The 22,286-nt window shown below is 65.4% G+C and overlaps 1 protein-coding gene across 1 annotated transcript in view; it reads right to left on the bottom strand.

Moving 5' to 3' along the window:
- PLXNA1 (plexin A1) overlaps window positions 1-22,286 on the bottom strand; it is a 46,871-nt gene that overhangs the window by 4,117 nt on the left and 20,468 nt on the right. Inside the window, exons 10-31 of the mRNA XM_081247195.1 lie at window positions 19,758-19,958; window positions 18,030-18,126; window positions 17,768-17,961; window positions 17,537-17,688; window positions 17,340-17,460; window positions 16,988-17,124; window positions 15,559-15,726; window positions 15,126-15,219; window positions 14,720-14,959; window positions 14,489-14,632; window positions 14,048-14,282; window positions 10,654-10,796; window positions 9,165-9,421; window positions 8,865-8,931; window positions 3,686-3,832; window positions 3,451-3,610; window positions 2,819-2,922; window positions 2,530-2,626; window positions 2,042-2,232; window positions 1,795-1,964; window positions 381-593; window positions 153-303 (exon numbers count right to left, since the gene is read on the bottom strand). Of these exons, the coding sequence (XP_081103321.1) occupies window positions 153-303; window positions 381-593; window positions 1,795-1,964; window positions 2,042-2,232; window positions 2,530-2,626; window positions 2,819-2,922; window positions 3,451-3,610; window positions 3,686-3,832; window positions 8,865-8,931; window positions 9,165-9,421; window positions 10,654-10,796; window positions 14,048-14,282; window positions 14,489-14,632; window positions 14,720-14,959; window positions 15,126-15,219; window positions 15,559-15,726; window positions 16,988-17,124; window positions 17,340-17,460; window positions 17,537-17,688; window positions 17,768-17,961; window positions 18,030-18,126; window positions 19,758-19,958 (3,483 nt within the window). The remainder of the gene's footprint in view (window positions 1-152; window positions 304-380; window positions 594-1,794; window positions 1,965-2,041; window positions 2,233-2,529; window positions 2,627-2,818; window positions 2,923-3,450; window positions 3,611-3,685; window positions 3,833-8,864; window positions 8,932-9,164; window positions 9,422-10,653; window positions 10,797-14,047; window positions 14,283-14,488; window positions 14,633-14,719; window positions 14,960-15,125; window positions 15,220-15,558; window positions 15,727-16,987; window positions 17,125-17,339; window positions 17,461-17,536; window positions 17,689-17,767; window positions 17,962-18,029; window positions 18,127-19,757; window positions 19,959-22,286) is intronic.

Here is a 22,286-nt window from a genome sequence, read left to right as displayed (position 1 = left end):
AGGGAGGCCCAGCTCTGCGCGCGCCCGCCTCCAGAAGCAGATCAGGTGCTGAGAGTCGAGGACGGCCCGTGCCCTGTCCTGGAGACCGGCCCAGACCCATCAGGCAGTCCAGGCTGCAGCGGGAGCCTGCTCGGTGAGGCTGGCGAGCTTACCTCGTCCTTGTACTTGCTGATGTAGGAGTAGATCTCGTGCAGGGCACTCATGCTATTGAACTGGCTCAGGTGCAGCCGCGACTGCTCAGCCAGGTACGCGCTCATGTCCTGGTCGCTGATGGCGGGCATCTTGGCGATGTCCGCGTAGTACCTGCGGCGGGGGGGCGGGCGGGCGCGTGAGCTGGGTTCCGGCCCCTCCCCCGCCCGGCCCTGGGCCCGTGCCCCCACCTCTCCACCCAGCTCTTGTAGTTGGGGATGTCCTTGGCGTAGAGCAGCTTGTTGGACGGCGAGTCCTTGCCCAGCTTGTGCTCGGACGTGGAGCAGGAGTCCATGAAGGTCTGGGCCACCACCGACAGGCAGGCGTCCGTGATGCTGTTCTTGTGGATGTCGAAGACGAACTGCGGGTTCTTGATCACATTCACCCAGAAGCGCAGGGGCAGGCTGCGGGCGGGCGGGCGCACGGTCGGACAGGCCTCGGCGGCCCTCGGGCCGGCGGGGAGAAGGGGCTGGCCTGCAGCCTTGCCACCCTCCCGGCTCTGGCCTTCATGGTGACCATGGATTTCCACGCAGCCAGGGAGACAGGCCCAGCTGCTCCTGCTGGCCAGCCCCTCCCCACGGTCCCAGGGGAGGGTGTGCACCCCCACAGGCTCTCTCGCCCTTGGGCACCCACTGTGCCCGGCTGCCAGCCTCCAGGCCTGAGTGCCCGCTCACGGCCGGGCCGGCTCCCCAGGAGTCTTGGTGACAAGACCAGGAAGGGGTCCAGAAGACGCAGCCCCACTACGGCTGACCCCAACCCAAAAGGCCACCTCTACAACCATCAGCTGGACTATCAACAGCCCCTAGCCATGTGTCGCTGTTTAAACTTAAAGATTCAGGTTCTCGGCTGCACCAGTTATGTCAAATACCCCTAGTCACACGTGGCCACGTGGATGGCACAAACCTAGAACTTTCTATCATCCCAGAAAGGTCCCCTGTAAAGTGCTGACCTACACTGCCTCCCCGTGGTGCCCGGTGGACCCCCTTATGGGCCGTGGGCAGCACAGGTGGAGCTGGAGGCCCAGGGTGGGTTTGCTTGGAGAGGACCTGGGCTGCATCCCAGGCTTGGGGGGCAGCTGTGCGCAGGGAGAGGTCAGGGCACGGGGAGGAAGAGGCCAGAGGCACAAAGCTTGTGAGGACCAGGCGGGCCCTGCCAAGGGACCCAGTCAGCTCTGGAGGCCAAAGCCAGACAGGCAGTGAGGAGGCGACGGGACTGAGAGCCCCAGGAGCATTTGCTGTCACCTTCACCCTCATCGCTGTAGCCAGCATGGGATGGGTCTGTCCCACTGAGCCCGTTTCTCACATAGAAGCCTACACACCTGCACGCAGCCGTGCACGCCCAGAGACACGCACGGATACACGTGTGCACACACACACACCCCCGCCACCCACACCCGGTCCCACAGGTGGGTCAGCGGATGCCGCCCATGGCTGAGTCAGAGAGGCCCAGACGGAGAGGGACCAGCCGTAGCCCGGGGCAGTGGACGGGGCCAGCTTCCTGGCACTGCAGCCCCCAGCCTAGACGGGCTGCCCCCAGGCCCCAGGCTTCCTGCTCCAGCGGGGACCTCGCCCCCTCCCCCGCCCCTCCCCCACCCCAGGCCGGTACCAGTTGCTCTTCCAGGTGTGGCGCACGTCCGCGTCGTGGATCTGGTGCTGGTCGGCCTGCTCATCCAGGAAGTCGAACATGTACTTGATGGCCAGCGGCAAGGCCGAGCCCCGGTGCGCGGTGCTGAAGATGGTCTCGAAGAGGTCGTCCACGAACTTCTGCAGCGTGCCCTGTTGGGGGGCAGGGCAAAGCTCCAGGGGCTGCCCCGGCCCCGTGTGACCCGCCCAGGTCCCCTCCCTCCGCCCACCTTGGTGGCCAGCAGCCGCGTCAGGTAGATCTCGGAAACCATCTTGCTGCCACGGTCGCCCTCGCGCTGGTCCAGGTGGTCGTGGTTCTTGACCAGGTGCCACAGCTTGGTGCCGCTCTCCAGGTCGGGCGTGATCATGGGCGTGCGCGAGCGCAGGCTGTCGGGGCTGCTGGCGGTGCGCAGCATGCTCTCTGCGGGCACCACGCCGTCAGCTGCTGCGTCCCGCCCCACCCCCGCCTGCCTGGCACCTTGTTGAGCAGGCAGCTCCCCTGTATGAGCCTCAGCTCGCCCCTCTGAAAGCTGGGGTCATCCGCTCCCACCTCCCTGGGTTTCTGGGGACGGTGCTGCCCGGGGAAAGGCAGAGTGTCCCCGGGACAGGCTGTAGCCAAGCCGTCCCAGGCTGCCGCGGTGGCGCCCAGAGCAGCGTTCTGTCTAGGTCAGTGGTCTGCCCGTTGCCCCCGCCGGCCCTCCGCCCCGCTGGCGCTCACCGTATCTGCTGAGGGACTTGGTGAAGGTGGACGAGTTGGAGATATTGTAGGCGGATGTCTGCTTGGGCACCAGGGCCACCGAGGACCCATCCGTCACCTATGGGCAGGGGGCCGGGTGACGCGTGACCCACCACCCGCAGCCGGTCTCTCAGCTGGGCCTCAGCCTCCCCGCCAACCCTGGGCGACCCCCACAGGTGACCGCGCCCTCTCCTCCTGGAGCGCGGCCCCCACCCCCGAGCCCCATCGTGGGACGAGGAGGCCCCAGGCGTGGCCGCAGGTTGGGGGTCACCTGGTAGTGCGCCAGCGTGTTCAGCCTCTTCCAGTCGTTATCGATCTTGGTGGTGACGTCCTCATCTTGCAGGATGATGCGGGCCATGCGGCCCTGGCGCCACTCTGCGGAGGAGGGGGGCGCTGGGGGGGGCAGGGCGCCGGCAGGTGCTGCCCGGCTCCTTGCTCCCTCCATCTGGACAGGCCCAGCCCAGAGCAGGAGCCCCGCACCCCTGCTGCTGCCCAGCCCCTCTGGCAGCCCCCCGCCTGCCCAGCCCCACGTGGTGTGCCCGCCTTCCGGAGTTCCAGGCTGGCCTCCTCACCTGGCCCTCGAGGCCTCCCTCCACCGCGGCCCCAGCCTCACCCACCAAGGGACCAGCCCGGTTCTGCTCCCCAGGCCCTTCCTACTTGGCAGGTGCCCCTGCCCACGGCCCGCTCGGGAGCCATCTTGAGAGCCTCCACCCAGCTCCAAGGGCCCACCTGCTTCCTAGAGCACACGGGGACCCCACCCCTGCCCCCACCGGCAGGGGCGCAGCCCTCTCAGTGCCACCCTGCTTCCACCACCCCGGGGAGCAGCCTACAGACCCAGCCTGGGTCACACACCCCTTCCCGTCCAGTGCTTGGACGACGCGACAGGGCCCCTGCCGGGCTCACCCAGGTCCATGTCCCCGGCCTTAGGCCGCTGGGAGTAGGGCACGCCCTTGTACACGGCATCCAGCAGCTTCTCCTTGACCTGCGTCACCGTGTCGCAGTTCAGCCCCTTCACCGGCACCTCGGGCGCATTCTCGTTCTCTGGGTTCACGCAGTTCAGGGTCTGCAGGTGGGAGGGCAGGGCGTCAGCCCCCTCCTCCTCCCTGGCGGGCGGGAGGGGCGGGGCGCCGGTGCTCACCAGCGTCTTGTAGTCGATCTGCTGGCGGATGAGCTTGTCCTCGCTCAGGGAGTAGCGCGCCTCGCCCGTGATGGCGTCGATGGGGCCCTTCTCCATCTGCTGCTTGATGGCGCAGTAGAGCATGAAGAGCGGCTCCCCGGCGCACTCCTGTGGGCGGGTGGCTGACGTCAGGCCGTGCGGGACCCCCGGGCTCCGCCCCAGCCACTGCTCTGGCCCCCAGCATCTATACCGGCCCCCCCATGGAGAAAGGGCAACATGGCCAAATTTGAGAACCTTCGTTCCAAAGTCCAAGGAAGACGGTGAAAACCACTTCATGGCAGACCCTCCCCCAGGAAGATGGGCACGAAAATCCCAGAAAAAAACCTCAGCAAAGGGGCCAAGCGGGGAGGACCAAGGCCAGTCAACCCCGCCTGAAGCCTCGCCCGGTTCAGGCCTCGGCAGGACCACTGCCCCAGTGCCACTCACTGCCCAAAGCAGCTAGTGCTGCATGTGGATGAGGCGCAGGCTCCGGTGCCGCCCCCACGGCCCAGGGGACTACAACAGGTGTGACCATCATCTATCAGATGGGGGGGCCCCCTCAGCTAGGACCCGCCTGCAGGAGAGGGCCGCCCCCCCTCCAGAGCGCGTGGCCGACGCAATCACAGGTGCAGACGCACCAGCCCAGGGCCGGAGACTGGCAGGGCGGCTGTCCGGACACTAGGGGAAGGTCTGCGCTGCCCATCTCTGACCACATGGCGCCCCCCACCCCCACTGCAGCCACTGGGCGTGTCCCCACCTCAGGGCCTTTGCACCTGCTCCCCCTACAACCAGAACTCTCCCCCTCAGGTCTTCACTGCCCCTTCCAGACCCCACCCAATGCCCCTTTGTCAGAAAGGCTCTCCCGGGCCCTGGGCCGAGCCCGCTGGCCCTCACTGCCATCACACAAAGCCAGCCCTCTTAAATGGTCTTGTTTGCTTTCCTGCCGTTTCCCCTCTGGAGTGGAAGCTGCCTGCAGGCCAGGGCATGCCTGGCCCCTCCCACTACATCCAGTGCCCAGCACGGAGCGGGCGCGTGGGGGGCTCTACAGACGCTGCTGGACAACAAACATCTCTAACACACCGCTGTGGAAGGAGGGCTCCCGTCCTGCCCCCCCTCCCCTGGAGGGCTGCCCCGACTGCAGTGACCGAGCTGCTGCGTGCCCTGCACAGCTGAGTCCCCACCTCAGCAGGACACAGGCCCCTCTCGTCTCGGCCGCCCCCCCCCACGGAGCTCGGGAGTGAGTGTGGCCCAAGCAGGCAGCTGCCGGCCTGCTCCCGGGCCCACCAAGAGCGGCCCTGCCCGGAACCAGATGCTCCAGGCAGCTTGCTAGCATCTGCGGTAATTAAAGAGACAGCTGCCAAGGAGCGGCAGTGGGCACAGGTCACCCCGAGACCCTCCAGCAACGTGCCCGTCTCTGAAATCGCTTCGTCTGCAAACTTGGCTGCGTTACATCAGCGAGGACAGAGGCACAGCCGTTACAGCCGCCTCTCCCTGCAGACGCCACGACACCTGCTCCCCTCAGAAGAAAAGGGGCGCCTCAGGAGGTCAGAGGGTGAGGTTACACAGCAAATCACAAGAAGCCAGGACTCGAACCCAGACAATCTACCGCTAAAGCAGCTGGTCCTTAAAAGCCAAGTGTCCTTACAGAACATGCAGGCTGGGCAGGCTGGTCACTCTCAGCCTGGCTGCCAGGCTCTGACCCACTCCCACAGGCCCGCCCAGATGCCGGGAAGCAGAAACCAAGGAGCAGAAAGGCTCTGAGACGGGAAGGCCCAGAACCCAGCCCTTCCCTGCTGGGCCCATTTCCTGCACAGGGAGGAGGAGGACGACCTCGGTGTCTCTCAGGCCCAGCCGGAAGAAATGTGCACAAACTGCCAGTGAATCTCCAAGTGAAAAGATGATACAAGTACAGGCTGTTTGATAAATGTTAGAACAAACCCTTCTCCATTTGGGAAAGAAAATCAAGTGAGATCCCTGCCTCACACCATATACTAACAGAAAACATTCCTCAGCATAACACAAGAGCTGTAAATGACAGAGAAGTTAAAAATTCTCTTGGGACTTCCCTGGAGGTCCAGTGGTTAAGACTTCCCCTTCCAATGCAGGGGGTGCGGGTTCGATCCCTGGTAGGGGAGCTAAGATCCTACATGCCCCAAGGCCAAAAAACCAAAACATAAAACAGAAACAATTCTGTAACAAATTCAACAAAGACTTAAGAAAAATTCTCTTAATCTTCTAAAAGAAATAACCACCCCCAAAACACGCACAAGATAAAAACATACAAGTCAAAATAAAAATAAAAGTGGTTGATCAGACAAATGAAAGGTAACAACTTATTAAAGAAACAGCTGCCGACACATCAAGCAGTCTGCAAGAATGGAAAGGCCAGTGGGGGCAGGTACTGTCCACGGCTTGCCCAGGTAAGACTCAGGACACTGAAAAGGGGCAGCCTCTCACGCATGACAACCTGGCAGTGCATATTCAGATGAAAAATAAGCCTGATCACAATCACTCTTCTGAAACCCACCTGAGCACTGACATGGCAAACAAAGGTCCCTGGGTCAGGATGCCAGCTGCAGGACTGTCCGGGGAAAGATTCAAGCTCCCCTGAACGCCCGAATTAAGGAACATTATACAGCCGTTAAAAAGAATGGGACACCTGTCTCTGTCCTGACTTGCAAAGATGGCCACAGCGGGGGATGCATGGTGCAGTGCAAAATGCATGGCACCAAAGAGGGAAAACCCCACACTGAGGAAAACATACGACACTAGGACTTCTTATCATCACAAGCACGGTCTGTTTATAGATATTTGCTTCACTGCAGAAACTAGCCTGGGGACACACACCCAAACAGATGGTCATTACCTCCAGAACGTAGGGTGGGGGGCTCAGCCCTGCCGTTTAGGGGCACTACAAAGAGAATGGATTACCTTTCTAGGGAACTTTTTTTCCTAAAGAGAGAGAGGAATGAACAGGATCTGCGCTGTTGAGAACTAGCTTGTGGCCCGCTAAAAAGAAAGGCGCTACCAAACCAGGAGCAGGCTTGGGGGAACCTTAACTGCGCGCTACCAAGTGAAAGACACCAATCCGAGAAGGCTAAACACTGCACGATCCCGACCGCAGGACATTCTGAAAACGGCAAAACCACGGAGGCAGTGGGAAGATCAGTGGTTGCCAGGGGTCGGGGGCAGGAGGGCCGAATAGGCGGAGCGCAGAGGGTTTTTAGGGCCGTGACCACGGCCTGTATGACACCACCGTGATGGAAACACGCCGTTACACACTTGTCCAAACCCACAGAACACATCCCACCCAGGGGAGCCCCAGGGCCAACCACAGACTCTGTGTGATGCTGATGTTGGTGTAGAGTCACCAACTGTGACAAATGGACCATGCTGGTGGGGGCGTGGAGGGGCGGGGGCAGAGAATATTTGGGAAATCTCTGCACCTTCTGCTCGACTTTGCCGTAAACATAAACCTGCTCTAAAATATAAAGTCTGTCTAACACACGTACATGCTCAGCCCGTGGCACAGAGAACCCAGAGGCCAGTGCCAGGTCCCCTCCTGGAGCCATGTGGGCAGCAGTCCAGCCATGCCGCGTCCCTGCCTGGCGTTTCCTGCTCTGCAGCCAGAGTGTGTGCACCGGACCCCACTCAGCCTGTCAGCCGGGACCCTGCCCGGGACGACGGGCGCCAGGGGCAGCTCCGCCACGGGCTCCCAACACTTTGCCCTGCCCTCCAGGCTTCCCTCAGTCCTGCTCCCTCGCCCAAGCCTGGCCTCCCTCCCTCCTTCCACTATCCCATCCGTCCTGTGGGCAATGCCCGAGGCCACAGCACGCTCAGCCTCTGCCTGCTGCGTCCTGCACGGGCCACGCGCCCAGCCCGGGTTCTCAGACAGAGTCGTCAAGGCGGGCCTTCTCTGAACCCACCCCTCCAGGTTCCCAGAGGTGACTTAACGAGCACGTGACCAAGTCACGCGGTCTGCAAACAGGTGCGCTTTACAGGAAAGGCACAGCTCCGTTACTGCCACCTGTCCTGCAGGACAACACGTCGTCGTACTCTGGGCATCACTGTGCCACCACCCACCGGGTGAGCCCCACCCAGCCCGACCCCCTCCTCTCTGGACCTCGCGCCCATCTCAGGGCCTCTGGTCCCCGTCTGGCTACCTCCTGCCCCTCCTCGTGCTCACATCTCACCACCCCATCCACGCTTTCACTCCCCCGTGGACACCCCGCCCCTTTCCCTGTCTGCGCCCCTCAGCCCAGCCAGGACTCTGTCCTGAGCACTCTACGCCGCAGCAGCCGGGCTCAGCGTCCTGTATGCAGGACGGAAAGCCCCACCGCCATCCCCGACTCGGGACAGTGCAGTGAGCGGAGCCTGCACAACCACACGGCCACACAGAGAGCAGACCCAGGCCGCCTGCGTCACGAGGCTCCACGGCCCGCTCCCTCGTCCACCGTGGAGCGCTAACCAGGGGCCACCATGCGAGGACCGGGCCCGGCTGCCAAGCCTTCGGGTTTTTTAAGGGAAGCCAGATAGACATCTGGGTCTGACGACCTCCCAGTTCTAAAATGCAGGCGACCCATCTAGCTGCTCACGGCCCTGACAAAGTCCACCTGGACCCACGTCCAGCCGGCCTGCAGGCTGTACCCGTTCCGAGAACAGCCTGGCTCCCCAGGGCCTGTCTGGGGGTAGGGGCTCTCCCAGCCCGAGAGGGAACTGTCTGGGCAACGACAGTGGAAGCCCAGGCAGCTGCCCACCTCCTCACAGCAGGGCCAATAGGACCCCCACCCCCCAACCCCCGGGCACCTCCTCAGGCTGGCCCAGGGCCAGGTGCTGGACACACACACGCCCCTGCCCGGGTGCTCCCTCCGACCTCAGGTCTGGGCCACGGGCACTGCATGAGCCCCACCGGAGCCTGGACGCACGCCCAGCTCAGCCACATGCAGCTGCGGGACCCACATCGGACCCGGGCGTCCGCCCCTGCCTCAGCAGCTGAGTGAGGACAGGACAGCCTCCAAAAGGGGCAGGGAAGAAGCTAAAGGACGGACGCGAGCCGGGGGCGGTCCTGCCGAGGCCCCGGCCCCTTCGTGCCTCTCGGCTGGGCCCCCACCAGTCACCCCTGGCCTCCCACCCCAACCTGGGCCCCACGTGGCCCGCCCACCTTGAGGAACTTGTACAGAAGGAAGGTGAACCAGTTGGTCAGCATCTTCTCTGCCACCGACTCAGTCCTGGGAACAGAACACACGCAGGGGCGGTCTCAGTCCTACCGCCAGGCCCGCCCCACCACCCCACCCTCCCCAGGGCCAAACATCAGGCCTTGGCCTCGGAGCAGGTGTTGCCTTGTGCCGAGGGGTCCCAGCCAAGGCAAGCCTTGGCGTGGGTCCCCAGAACTTCAGCGGCAGCGCCTGGGCTGCGCCGGTGGGCACGCTGTCGCAGGGGCAGGCACGGGGCGCGGACTCACCGCCGCAGCAGCAGCTTCGGGTGGTTCTTGCTTTCCAGGTTCTTCTCGATGAGGTCGGACAGCAGCTGCTTGAGCACGCCCGTGGCGTACTCCATCTCGCCCTGCAGGGCCGTCATGACGAGCGAGGCCACGTTGCCGCGGTCCCGCATGGAGAAGCTGCGCTGGGCCTCCAGCGTGCGGATGAAGGTCAGCAGGAAGTGCTTCTTGGTCAGCAGCTGCCCGAACAGCATCAGCGACTTCTCCACGTTAGCCTGCACCTGGGGGGCCATGGGCCTGCTCACACCTCGGAGAGCACCGGCCCTGCTGGCCAAGGGCCCGTCTAGGCCCCGGTACAGAGGGCAGGTCACCCTGAGGGTCCCTGAGCCGTAGCTGTCCTAGCAGAACGGATGGGGCCTGGCAGCTGCGTGAGAAGCCGCAGCAGGCAGACGCCCGGGGCACAGCAGCATGCGGGTGCAGAACGAGGGCCTGCTCCGGCCACCCTCTGTGCGGCCCAGCTCGTCCACCGGGCACCGGGAGTGCCCGTCCACAGTCCCTCCCAGCCAGCACCAATGCAGAAACCACCCACCCCCTTCACAGAGGACACTCAAGTCCAGAGAGGGGAGCAGTGTGTTGTGGCCACACAGCATTGAGGTGGGAAAGTGGGGATGAAATGCCAGGTATGGCTGCTTCCAAGGCCCTGCTCACTCTTATCTGCTCCGAGGCTTGTCATAGCATGACACAAGGCTCCCAGCCCAGGCAAGACAGGTGACAGGTACCAGGGAGAACACACAGTCACAGCTAAGAGAACAGTCAAACCAGCCTGGCAGACGGCAACGCTGGGAGAGACACGATGGCGGATGGGGAACCCCCAGCGTGGCAGACACCCCAGCAAACAAGCAGGCAGTGGGCAGCCCGGGGCGCCCTGGGCCCAAGCCAGCGCGACAGGAAGGCCCACCAAGGTGCAGCTCAAGAGGGAATGTCCCACCCACACAGCCACGTGAGGGGGCTGGCTCCCCAAAATCTGAGGGGTGCAGGATGCGACACCCCCCCACCCCCGGAGAGCACAACAGAGCAGACTCACTGAGCTCCTGCCCGTTCCGAGCTGGGGGCCCTGGGCGTCCGGCCAGCTACTGGGGAGCCCGGGAGGACGTGGGTGCCAGGCGGCTTCCCCTCGGCAGGCTCGGGGGCCGCATCAGCCGTGCAGAGCCCAGCTGGGCGCCCGCACCTCCCGACACTCATGGCAGCAGCACCCCCGGCCCAGGGAAGCTCGGCACCCGGACCCACCCAGGAGCCAGGCCGGACAAGCTGCAGGTGGTACGCAGTAGACTAGGGGCCCAACGAAACAGCTGGGCACTGGGGAGCCCAGGCTAAGGGTGGTTTGCTGGGGCGAGGCCCCCCACACCTGGCCCCCCTCCCAGCAAGCTCAAGCCCGCCCCCAGGACCCTGCCGCCCCAGCACCCGAGGAGCCCCCGCAGGCAGAGGCAGTGGTGAACCCCAGCCAGCAGCCCACCTCCATCTCCTTGAGCACCGGGTGGTCCTCGATGCCGGGGAAGAGGACCCGCATGGCGTACGTGCGGTAGTCGAGGAACGGGATGCCGGCACCGTCCAGGTCGTTGGTCAGCTCGTGGATGTCCGTCTGCAGCTCCGCAAAGGCTGCGGCCAGACGAGGTGTCAGGGCAGCTGCCCCGGCCCCCCAGCACCTCCCACTCCCCCCTACACACACTCAGGGTCGGGCCAGCCCCTGACTCTGCCACTCGCCCGCTGGGTGAACTTGAGGAAATTCCTGTGCCTCGGTTTCCCCAGTCCTGACACAGAGGCTGAGCCCTCCGCCCCTGACCTGCTGCAGAATTCACCAAGATGAGAACAGAGGCGGTGCCGGGATGGGGCTGAAAGGGGCCTCCACGTCCCGATCGGGCAGCAGGGGCCAGAGCAACTGTGGCCCCCTGGCTCCGGCCACAGGGGAAGAGCGGGGATGAGGCTGGCTGGGAAGGGGCGGAGCCCTGCACAGCAACAAGCAAGCCCTCACGGCTCGGGCCAGGGGCCCCTGACACGCCCGCCCGCTCGCTCGCTCAGGGAGGCTCCGCTGCTTTCAGAACATTCCAGAGCCGTGAGGTGTGAGCCCTGCGGCAGCCCAAGGACGCGCCATCTGGTCGGGAGCCAGAAGGGCACTGGGATGCCAGGAAGGATTCCTAGGGGCCGGCCCTTCCCCCCGGCACTGCTGCCTGGAGTCTGGTCACCTCCACCTGGCTGGCCCCCGGGGGCCCGCACACACGCTGCCAGACACAGGCATCACAGGTCAGTCAGGACAGGACGGGCCGACGGTTGTCCTCGTCCCAGGAAGGCCCAGGCCGCCGCCTCCCACCCAAGCCCCCAACACATGCCGGAGCCCCTCAGGGAGGCAGTCGGCCAGGGACTGAGGGGGCGATGGGACGAGGGCCTTTGTCTTAAGACGGGCCAGGGTTGTCGGAAGCCAACCTGGAGCCATTGCACCATGATAAAGTCATGAAGCAACGGAAGGCGAAACTGCAAGGCAGCGCCATGCCAGGAGGGTGGACTACAGCTCTGTTATGTTTTATGATAATAAATTTACATATGGGGCAATTTTGGGGGGATGTTGCTCCATGTGAAAGAAAAATTCCTCTAGGACTCCCCCTCCTGAAACTACCACAGAATGGGAAGTACCCACTAAAGCCCCGGGGAAATGGGCAAAGAATTAAGAGCCTGGAACTAAGGGGATGTTTTTATGGAAAACACCCTCTAGTATGGAGTTATGGCCATGGGCCGGAGTTCCTGATGACATAGGAAATTTATGGTTCTATTATAAAGGAAGATTAATTATAGAAAAGCAAATGCCTAGAGCAGAATTGGTTGCTACGATAGGGAGAAAACACTGTCTCAGTTAGAGAAAACAACGAGAAAGGGCATGCAGGGTATATTGTAAATATTTTCGTGGAACCATTGTAAAAGGTTGCCCATGCAAGAAGAGAAATAGGAACAAGTAGCTCCAACTTTTACAATTAAAATAATTATATAACTGTTTGGCTTGATTATTAAGAAATAACCTGTGCTTAATGGGAACTTGGGGAAATATTTTAATGGGACATCTAGAAACTAGGGGATTTTTTTTTTTAAATCTTTATAGAACATTTTGAGGTTAGATTGTGCTAAGATTGTTTGGTCACGTACCTGGTAATGTAATCAACTACAATATATAAACCTGTGATTGTAAACAATAAAGGAGAGAGAGATGTGCTATGCTGATACTTTAAGAAATGTAGTCGATTTACTTTCTTCACCGACGCTATCCATCCCTTGGGTATCCCTGGACTCGCTGGAGCTGGACTCCGGCACAGGGTCCCAGGCAGACCGGACACCCCAGGCCAGTGGAATCAGTGACCACCCGGAACAAGGCCTGTTAGGCACAAGGCCCCCCAGGCAAGGCTTCCGGCCCCGCCCAGCCCCCTGTCCTCATCCCCAAACGGGACGAGGCCTGTCGTCAGCCCCAGGGCTGCCAGCGTTCACTCACGGACCCTGCAGAACACTCAAGGCCCCCCCAACCCCGGCACCTGACACGTGAGAGACCACCAGGCACCACCCGCGCGGCTCTGTTCACCCCTCGTGACAGCCCTGCACCCCGACGGGGCTCCCAGAGGCACAAGTGAGCCGGGGCCCAACTAGAGCTCCCCCCACCTCCAGCTGGCTGGGGGCACCCAGCCCTGAGGCCCATCTCATGCCAGCCAGAAAGGCCAGCCGGGCTCGACAGAGGCCAGCACAGGCACAGGCTGCTGCCTGGAGCCCACACGGGCACACAGGAGCCGAACCCCCCAAGGCCCCCGCGGTCCCGGTCTGGGCGCCCACCACTCACCGCGGCCCCGGCCTGGGAGCCCACCACTCAGTGCCTACCCACTGGCCTCCCAGCAGCCGCAACCCCAGGGCTCAGCACCGGCGGCTACGGCAGCATCTGCTCCGTGGGGACCAGCCTTGGGCCTACTGGTCTCCCGGACACGTCGGCCCCCGGGGACAGCTCTGTTCCAGCTGGAGGCCACCATCCTGGCGCTTCCCGCCGACCCGCCGGCCCACCGCTCAGATTTCCGCCGCCGTCAGCGGCCCCTGCCCTTCCTACTCCCTGGGCCGCCCCCACCTGCCCTTGGGGTCCACCTCTCGGTCGGGAGCTCCCGGGGGAGCAGGCTTGGGGGAAGGGGGCATGTGGCCAGGTGTGGGGACGCCGAGCCTGTCCCCTTGGCCGTCCTAGCACCATGGGGAGGGGGAGCCGCAGAGGAAGGGGGTCCTGAGAGCGGGGTGAGGGCCTGGCTGGGCCCCAGACCCCAGTGAAGCCTCCCCGCCGAAGTGGCCTGAGCTGGTTTGCGTCACGTGCACCCCAGGGTGAGACAGACACACACCCGAGCAAGCGCCCCAAGACCAGAGGCAGCCCAGGCCCGGGTCTGGGTGCGCACAGTGGGGCTGAAGACAGGGCCCCTGCCTCAGTGCCCCCCACCGGCCGCCGGAGGGAACCAGCCGCGCCAGCACGTGGACGCGCACGGCCCACAACACCTGGGAAAATGGCCTCCTGCCCAGAGCGGGCAGGCCCAGCATCCCCGCACCTAGTGGTACATCCGTCCTACAGAGGAGGAGACCAAGGCACAGAAACGTCGTGTGCCCATCTGGGGTCCTACGGACAGGCTGGGACGCAAAGGGGGCTCTCTGGACAGAGCCTGTGTTTCAACAACACCCCGTGATTGCCCCCGGTCAGGCCCCTGCCCAACCCCCGGACCGAGCCCGGCACAGCGAGGCCGTGGGGAAGGTGGTGAAGGGAGAGAAGCTGGCAGGCAGTGCAGGCCCAGCTCAGCGAGCTCTGCACCCCCAGCACCCGCAACCCTGGACCCCTCCCCGCGGCTCCCACCCACCTTCCTTGCACTCGAGGGCCACGCGGGACTCCAGGTTGTCCATCTGCAGCTGCAGGCGCTTGAGGGTGCGGTCGGCGTCCCGCGACTTGCGCTTGTAGGCGATAAGCACGGCTACGATCACCAGCAGCAGCAGGCCCCCGCCCCCGCCGATGCCCACGATGGCGGGCAGCGTCAGCAGGCTGTCTGAGTACACCTGCAGCACCCCCGGTGAGAACTCGAAGCCGCCGGCCCGGACCTGGGGGTGCAGGCCACTCAGGGGGTGCCCCAGCCCTGCGCGGTCGGCGAGGTGGGGGCACTGGCACCCAGGGCAGACGCTGGGCCTGCCAGGGGCACCAGGGAGGGGCTCCCTCTGGGTGGGAGGCAAGTCTGGGGCTTGCTCAGAGCAGGGGCCGCCCTACGTGGGGCCCAGGAGGCCGGAGCTGCCAGGACCCGTGGACGCACCGTGACCTTGTGCTGCCCAGTGAGGTTGGGCGACTCGCAGAGCAGCTGCGTCTCCGACACGGTGAGGGCGCAGGGCGTGGAGCCGATGAGCACCGTGTAGTTGAGCCGAGAGTTGCCGGGCGCTGGCGGCAGGAGGTGGCGGCCCTGCGGGGCGGCGCGGGGTGAGCGGGCGCTCCGCCGGCCCCCCCGTGCTGGCCCCCCACGCGAGCCCCGCCCCACCGAGCAGCCCACCTTGAGGATGAGGGGCGAGCTGGGCTTCAGCTCCAGGAGGCCGGTGGGGCTGAGCGGCTCCAGCACAGGGTCCGGGTAGTAGAGGAAGGTGGAGGCGTTGAGCACCAGCAAGGCCCGGACGTCGTCCATGACAAACCCCAGCTCGTCCGGCCGCTCGCCCAGCTCGGGCGGGCTGCGGGCAGGGTTGTCCACCGACGGGGCCCGGCACACCATGGTGGTGTCGTTGTACACTAGGCAGCTCTGGGGATGCAAGACAGGCACGCTGGGCTGGCTGACCCGTGCAAAGCCGGGCTGTGACACCACAGGGCTGCGGCCACGCCTGCACACGGCCCCCACCCCTCCCAGGGCCTCCAAGTGCAGCCGGGATGGCAGGAGCTGCGGGGGGGCAGGGCCCGGGGGGACTCACGTTCTCCCTCTCGACGCCCCCGTACTTGGCCCGGATGCGGGGTTCGCGGACGGTGGCCAGGTTGGTGCCCGTGACCGTTAGGAGGGTCCCTCCACTAGAATATGAGGGAGATGGAAGTCAGGGGTGGAAGTTCTGGGCCCTCTGCCCCGGCCCGGCACAGATGGCAGGGACCAGACACACCACCCGGCTGGCTGCAAGACAGCAAGCGGGCTAGTCTCTCAGCACCACGGCTGGCGGCAGGACCACAGCAGGGGCAGCGGAGGGCCTGGTGCACGAGCCCCACAGCCGGTGCTGGGCTTTGGTGGCTCAGGACAGGGGCGTGGGGCTCAGGGTGGGCGGGACGGGGTGCGGGAGGGACCCAGTGGGCAGGAAAGGGATCGGGGGGCTCAGGGGACCTGGGACGGGGGTCGTGGGGTTCAGGGCGGTCTCCTACCTGTTGATGCTCCACTCGGGGTCGATCCTCAGGATGGTGGGGTCCTCAGTGTAGTTGTATTTGACCTCGGGGTTGGTGAGCTGAGCGCGGTTGATGTTGATGACGATGGGGGCACTGCCGGGGCTCTGCCCGGGGGGCGTCAGGCATCGGATCTCCCGGGAATTCCTCCTGAGGACGCAGGTGTTGGAGCTCAGCTCCGCCGCCACCGGGCGTCCAGGCTCCACCACCAACAGGCTGAGCCGCTGCATCTGCCTACCTATGGCCCAGGCCACAGCGGGCCTGTCTCCAGGCGGGGCCCCTTCCCGTCAGCCCCTACGAGGGGCCAGGTGCTGTCTGTGCCTACCTGGGCCGCAGCCTGGCCCTCTCCCCCGACGCTGCCCTGCGTGGACGGGAGGCGTCCTAGGCTCAGCATGTCTGCCCCCCAGGCTGAGGGGCGGGTCCTGCCTCCCCAGCCACCCCCGGCTCCACCTCCATGGCAGCGTCAACCGGCAAGCCTGCCCGTGCCCCAGCTTGCAAGAGCCTGGCCCACGGGTTCCGAGAGCAGGCCTGCCGGGTGGGAAAGGGCTCACGGGGCCTCACGGCAGCCCTCCAGTGGCCCCATCAGTCACCCAGGGAGGGAGGGCAGGATGCAGCCGCAGGGCCTCTCCACGGGCGGGGCTCCTCCACGGGCGGGGCCCACAGGCTTCAACATCCTGGGAGGGCTGGAGCACCACGCTCAGCGCCAACCCCCGCTCCGCGCAGGGACGCACACGACACATGTACCCCCCGCCGCCATCATCCCTGATCTGAAAACGGGCTAATCGTGGGCCTGGGCCGTGAGTGGGTGAAACGAGCTGGAGGGGCTGGGGGCACTGGGTCCCCCCCAAGGGCAGCCGCCGGTCACCACTGGCACTTGCCCCATCCCCTCAGTGTCTTCACCACAGCCGCCAGGCCCGCACACAGCAGGCTGCAAACACCAATAATTAGTCTGATAACAGGTAATTACCGCAGGAAAATATTTAAAGGCCCGCTCCATTATCATCCCTAATCTAAAATTATCCACTTCAGGGCTCCGGGCTTTTGTTAAGTTTTCCTTTTTCCCTCTTAAGAATTTTTCTAAACGCGCTTCTCACGTTCCACAGGACTCCCCCAAAACCCAGGACTCCCCCAAAACCCAGGACTCCCCCAAAACCCAGGACTGAGCGGCTGTGCCAGCCCCTCAGACCCAGGCCCCACCCACCACCGTGCCCTCCCGCTGGGGTAGCCTGCCTGTCTCCATGGTAACCTTCTCCGCCTCTAGGTTTCCATAGTGATCACCCTAGCCCACCTCGACACAGCCCTCCAGCTTCCCAGGCGATGGGAGGGGGCACCAGCCATCTGAACCCAGGACCACAAGGGGAAGGCAGCCTGTGCCTGGGGTCCCCGCTGCCCGTCCGTCCACACCCCGTACCAGGAAAAGGAGCAGGGCCGGCCGCCGACAGACACAGCCACGTCGCTGCCTGCGTTCAGGTGGCTACCCTCGATGCCGATCCAGGTGCCCCCCGAAAGGGGCCCGCGGGCAGGGCTCACTCGGTAGAAGGTCGGCGTCTAGGGGGAGAGGGGGCCTGCTGGAGCTCCAGGGAAGCGCCTGCATCTCCAGCCAGGCCCATGCCTGCGCTCACTAGGTGTGAGACATCGCCCACAGGCAGGGCACCCCCCCCACCCCGGCATCAGGTCCTGGCTGCGAGGGGGGAGGGGGCGGCGGCCCATCACTTGAGGCTGCGCGTGGCCACGGGAGCAGAGGGCCAGGCGGGCGGGCTTACCACGAAGGTGAAACGCCTGGGTGACAGGGCGCGGTAGTGTGGGGAGCAGTCCCGCACGCACACCTCCACCAAGGCGTCGTGGGCCCGCATGGCGCTGGCGTCCCCGATCTCGCAGACGATCCTGCGGGCACGGGGGGCCTCAGCAGCTGCGGGCACCGGGCCCCCGCCAGCTCCCCCGCCCCGCCGGCCGCACTCACTGCTCAGCGCTGATGTACTCGCTCTCCAAAGGGCTGCACAGCACCTTGCCCACGCGCACGCCCAACCTCACGTCCTCAAAGCGCAGCCCCAGGTTCTCGCCCGCGATGGTGAGCCGCGTGCCTCCCTGCCGCGGGCCCGTCTCAGGGGACAGCTGTGGAGGCAGAGGCTGGGACGCGGGCCGGGCGTTCGGAGCACCCCCAACGCCCCCCCAGGCCCGGGAGCCTGCCCACCTTGAGGATCTTGGGGTCGGCGCAGCGGCTGCTGCCGTGGCGGGCGTGCATCCAGGCGGCGGGCGAGTCCGCGGGGCAGTGGGGGCGCAGGGAACAGCGGCGCTCGGCCACACACCAGCCGCACTCGAAGCGAGGGTCGGCCTTGAGGCAGAGACCGCAGCTCTCCCGCAGGGCCGGGCACTTGTACAGGTGGGCTGCAGGGAGGGGCGGGCGTCAGCAGCCACCCTCGGCCCCGTCCCCCAGCCTCTCCCCCCCAGCTTACCCTGGATGTTCTGCGGGTTGTCGATGACGAAGTGGCCGTTCCACACCACGGACAGGTTCACGGGCAGGTCACTGACGTCGCTGCCCTCATAGGAGTACTGCGGCGGCAGGACGAGTGGTCAGGCCACATGGGCCGAGCCCGGGCTGCTGCCCAGGGCCTGTGTGTCCCTTGTGGCCACCTGCGGGACTGGCCGCTGGGGGCCCGGGCTCAGCAGGGCGGGGTCTGGGGGTCAGTCTGGAGGCAGGCTCCCCACAGTGCTGCCCGCCTGCGAGCCCCACCCGGGTCCCCCTCTGCACAAGCACGGCCCCGGCCCTCAACCTCCAGCAGCTACAGGGGCACAGCCTCCAGGGTGAGCCCCCGCCCGGAAGCCAGGACTCCCCGCACCCCTTGGACACGTGTCAGGGTTGCTCTGTGAACCTCGGCTTAGTCTCCAAACAGGCTCAACGAGCCCTCCTCCGGGACTGCCCTGAGGTGCGAGACGTGTGTTCCCTGTGCCCTGGCACCCCCGACCCCAGGCTGGGCTGGGCTCAGGGACTCAGCCCTCCCCGGGGAGCCCAGGCCCAGACGCCCAGCTGTGTCCCACTTTCTGCAGTTCAAGACTTGTGCTCCACCCCAGGGCGATTCATCATCATCGTATCTGCAGGAATCTAATTGGATCCTATCAAACTCCCTGACGCTCCCTTTTCCCTTCACACAAGGGCTGTAAGAAAGATAAATGTGGGCCTGGGGGGGTGGGGCGCAGGGACAGAGGTGACAGAGGCTCGGGGATGGGGGAGAAACCGAGGGACAGCTGGCCTCAGGGGTGCACAGAAAGGAAGGAGAGGGTGCAGGCAGCCAGGCCAGGGGAGCCAGGGTGAGGCGCAGGCGGAGGGTGCAGCGGAGGGGAGGCAGGGCTGGACAGGCCGGCAGGCTTGGGGAGCCTCGGGCCCGGCCGAGGCGCCGACCTGTGCTGGGAGACTGTGGTGACCGCTGGACCCCAGCCCCCCCGCCAGCACAGAGCTGGTGGGCCAGGGGTCCACCGCCTCTGCAATGGAGCCTGACCTCTAACCTTATGCCCCTCCCCAGGGTTCTGGGGGCCTTGCAGGTGGCCCAGAGGTACCCACTCCCCACTCAGGGCCTTGGCGAGCCCCGGGAAACCCACTGCTCTCCTGGACAGATGAGCAGGCCTGCGGGCAGTCACAGGGCGAGTCGGGAGAGCGAGACACAAGCCGGCCTCAAGACCACCAACTGGGACCTCTCCCCCCGCCCACCAGGAGGTGCTGGCCCTGCAAAGACCACCGTCCCTCATTCGTGGGACGAATTAGATTTGAGGCTCCGAAGGTGGCTGCCTCGTGGCACGTCTGGGCCGGAGGCAGACACCGGCCACCATGCACGGCTTCTGTGTCCGGACGCAGGACACAGGACCCCTTAAAGGAGCGGGTGCTGTCTCCCTGCCCTCGGCCCCCAGAGTCACTCCCCCACACCCGCAACCCCAGCCCCCTCACCCAGGTCCCCAAGACGGCACGCAGAGCCACGTCTGAGACACACTCCCTCCAAACTCTGGCGTGGCTCTGGGCGTGGCCCCTGCAGCCTGCTCACCCGGGCCCAGCTGAGGGGCTGGCTCGGCCTGGGAGCCTGAGGTGCCCCCTGAACAGGGCGCGGCAGACCTGACTACGCGCAGCCCTTTTGCTAAAGCAGAAACACGGCGCTCGGGGTCCTGGCAGCCCCGCCCGCGCCGAGGGGACCCACCGAGGAGTTCTGGCACTGCAGGCTGGAGCTGTTGAAGCGCAGGGCGGCGACGCGGGCCGGGCCCCCCGGGAGGTGGAACAGGCACTCATAGCCCCGCTGGCCCGACTGCGGCTGCGGCAGGTTCCGCGCGGCCAGGGTGATGGGCTTCACCACGCCCACCGGCACGTAGATCTGGGTGGAGGGCAGGATCTGCGGGCAGTCCTGCGGGACAAGGCTTCAGCTGAGCCGGGGAGGAGGCTGGCGGGCAGGCTGCGCGGAGCCCGAGCTCCTCCAAGACAAGTGCCCCACGCGCATTTTACACACCGGCAGACTGGGGACGCCGATGACAGCCAGCCGGGCCCGGGTTCCGGGCTGCACACTGTGACCTGGGCAGGCCCGCCCCGGGGTCCTAGGACCCCACCAGAGGGGCCCCATCTGGCAGCAGCCGAGAGGCCCCTGAGGCAGAAGCAGGAGCAAGTTCTCAGCTGGGGGCCCGGGGAGTAGGTAAAAATAGCCAGAGCGAGCACAAAAACAGCCCGGCCCCCAGGACCAGCGTTTCAGCAACACCAACTGATACAACAGCCCGGCTTCCTTGCGGCAGGGCTGCAGCGACCGTGGAGGAGCCGGCCCGCGGGAACCCTGCGCAAGGTGCTTTAAATAGAGACACTGAAAACAGACTGCAATCTCCGCGCCCCGCGGCAGCTCCCGAGGCACCACGGCCGGCTCTGCAAAGGCGTTTGGGGCCCCTGGGGGCGCTGGGGGAGCAGCGCTAGCCGGGCAGGACTGGCAGGCTGACCGCTGACCACCTGCACACGGGGCACTGACCGGCATGTGGGCTGCGTTTGGAGCTCAGGCTGCAGCCCTGTGGGAGCTGCCGGTGTGCACGGCGGCCACCTGAAAGGGCGCCCGTGCCAGCCCCCAGCCCAGGGACGCCCCTGCTGCCCCTCCACATCCCTCAGCAGCCCCAGCTCGTCCTGGCCACCAGGCCCCGCTGCCACTGTCCCCCAACCTCGCACCTTCCCTCTCCACGGACACCAGCTCTGCTGCCAGGAGGCCAGCACCGCTGTGTGTCCCCCTGTGGGTCTTGGGGTGCAGGCTCCACGCCCCTGTCAGGTCATAGCCTCCCTGTGGCTGGGCCTCGGCACCTCATGACCCCAGCCATGGACGGTGTCAGCCCAGGCCTGGCCCCAACCTCCTTGAGTGGCCTGAGACCAGGCTGAGCCAGAGGCAGCCGGGAACCGATAAGCAGTATGGACGCAGAGGCTCCGCCATCCAAGGAATTCGGGGCCTGTGAATGAATGAGGGCCCACAACTCTGTTTTCCTAACTCAAGTTAGGTTCTCCTAACCTAGAACCCCTTCTCTCACACAAATCAAGGAAGTATCTGGAAGACTGACCTCCATTCCGCTTGCAGGGGCACCGGCCTCAGGCCCAGAGCCTCCTGGTGACAAGGCTGCCAGGGGGAGCACGCGACCCACTCCTGATCCTGGGGAGGCCGGGTCTGGGTGCAGGCCACCTCCCAGGGCTGCTCTGCTCTGGGGGTGCTCCACGTGGGACCCCTGCCAGGCCACCCCGTCCCCACCATGCTCTGGTGCCGCCCCAGCCGAAGCCAACCAGGCAGACACGGGAGCACAGGGACCCCGTCCCATCCCGGGCGGGAAGCAGGGAAACACTGGGCCTGGGACCCGCGGCCTGAGCACGAGCTGGGGAGGGGTCGCCCCGAGGACCAAACCTGAACCAGGGATGGGGGTGACTGTGGAAACGTCACACTCCTTAGGGACGTCCCCACGCAACCTGGGACTGGCTGAGGAGGGACCAGCCGTGAAGTCCATCCCCAGGCAGCCCCCCTTGACCCCGACCAGGCCCCCAGCCCCGCCTGGAGCAGGCGACCTCCTGAGCAGGGTCTACACCCCTGCCGCTCCCTGGCCCCGGCCGACGCCCACGCCAGTCCTCCCCGAGGGCCCCGCAGGGCGGCCTACTCCGCTGGAACAGCTCGGATGGGCAGAGAGCTCAGAGCCGGCCAGGGAAGACCGGGCCCCCACCTCACACGTCCATTCTGCTGCCCCACCCCCCAGCCGGCTCAGCCCCCCAGCTTCCTGCTGCCCCCCGCCCCCTACCCCACCCCCAGGACCCCTGGGCCAGCTCCTCAAGCAGGCCGCACATCTGGGAAGCCCACCTGCCCACCCCATGTCCCCACCCGCTCTTGGCCCGCCCCTGCCATTGCTGTCTTGTCCTGTATATCGTCACCAGGGAGGGGAAGAACCAAGGCCGGAGAGAAGGGGGCGGGGCAGCCAGGGCAGGTTCTGTGACGGGCCAGTGCCTGCTGCATCCTCCTGCACCAGGCAAGTCCGGCCCAGATGCAGCCCCCAAGCGCCCCACGGCTGGTGGGACTCACACCCTCCTACCCCATCCAGCCAACAATGTGGTATCTACCGCAGAGGCGAGGCCTGGCATCAGGGCCTGGCTCCGCACCCGAAGGCTGGACACGGGGAGCCCTGCCCCCACCCCCCGCCGGGCAGGCCCGGGTCAGTCCGGCCTGGTGCTCAGCCCC

The sequence above is a fragment of the Mesoplodon bidens genome (genome assembly GCF_964165515.1).
Source record: "Mesoplodon bidens genome assembly, chromosome: 10".
Classification (NCBI taxonomy): Eukaryota; Metazoa; Chordata; class Mammalia; order Artiodactyla; family Ziphiidae; genus Mesoplodon; species Mesoplodon bidens.
Note: the sequence above shows the minus strand (reverse complement) of the source record. Positions and strands in the feature narration are given on the sequence as shown.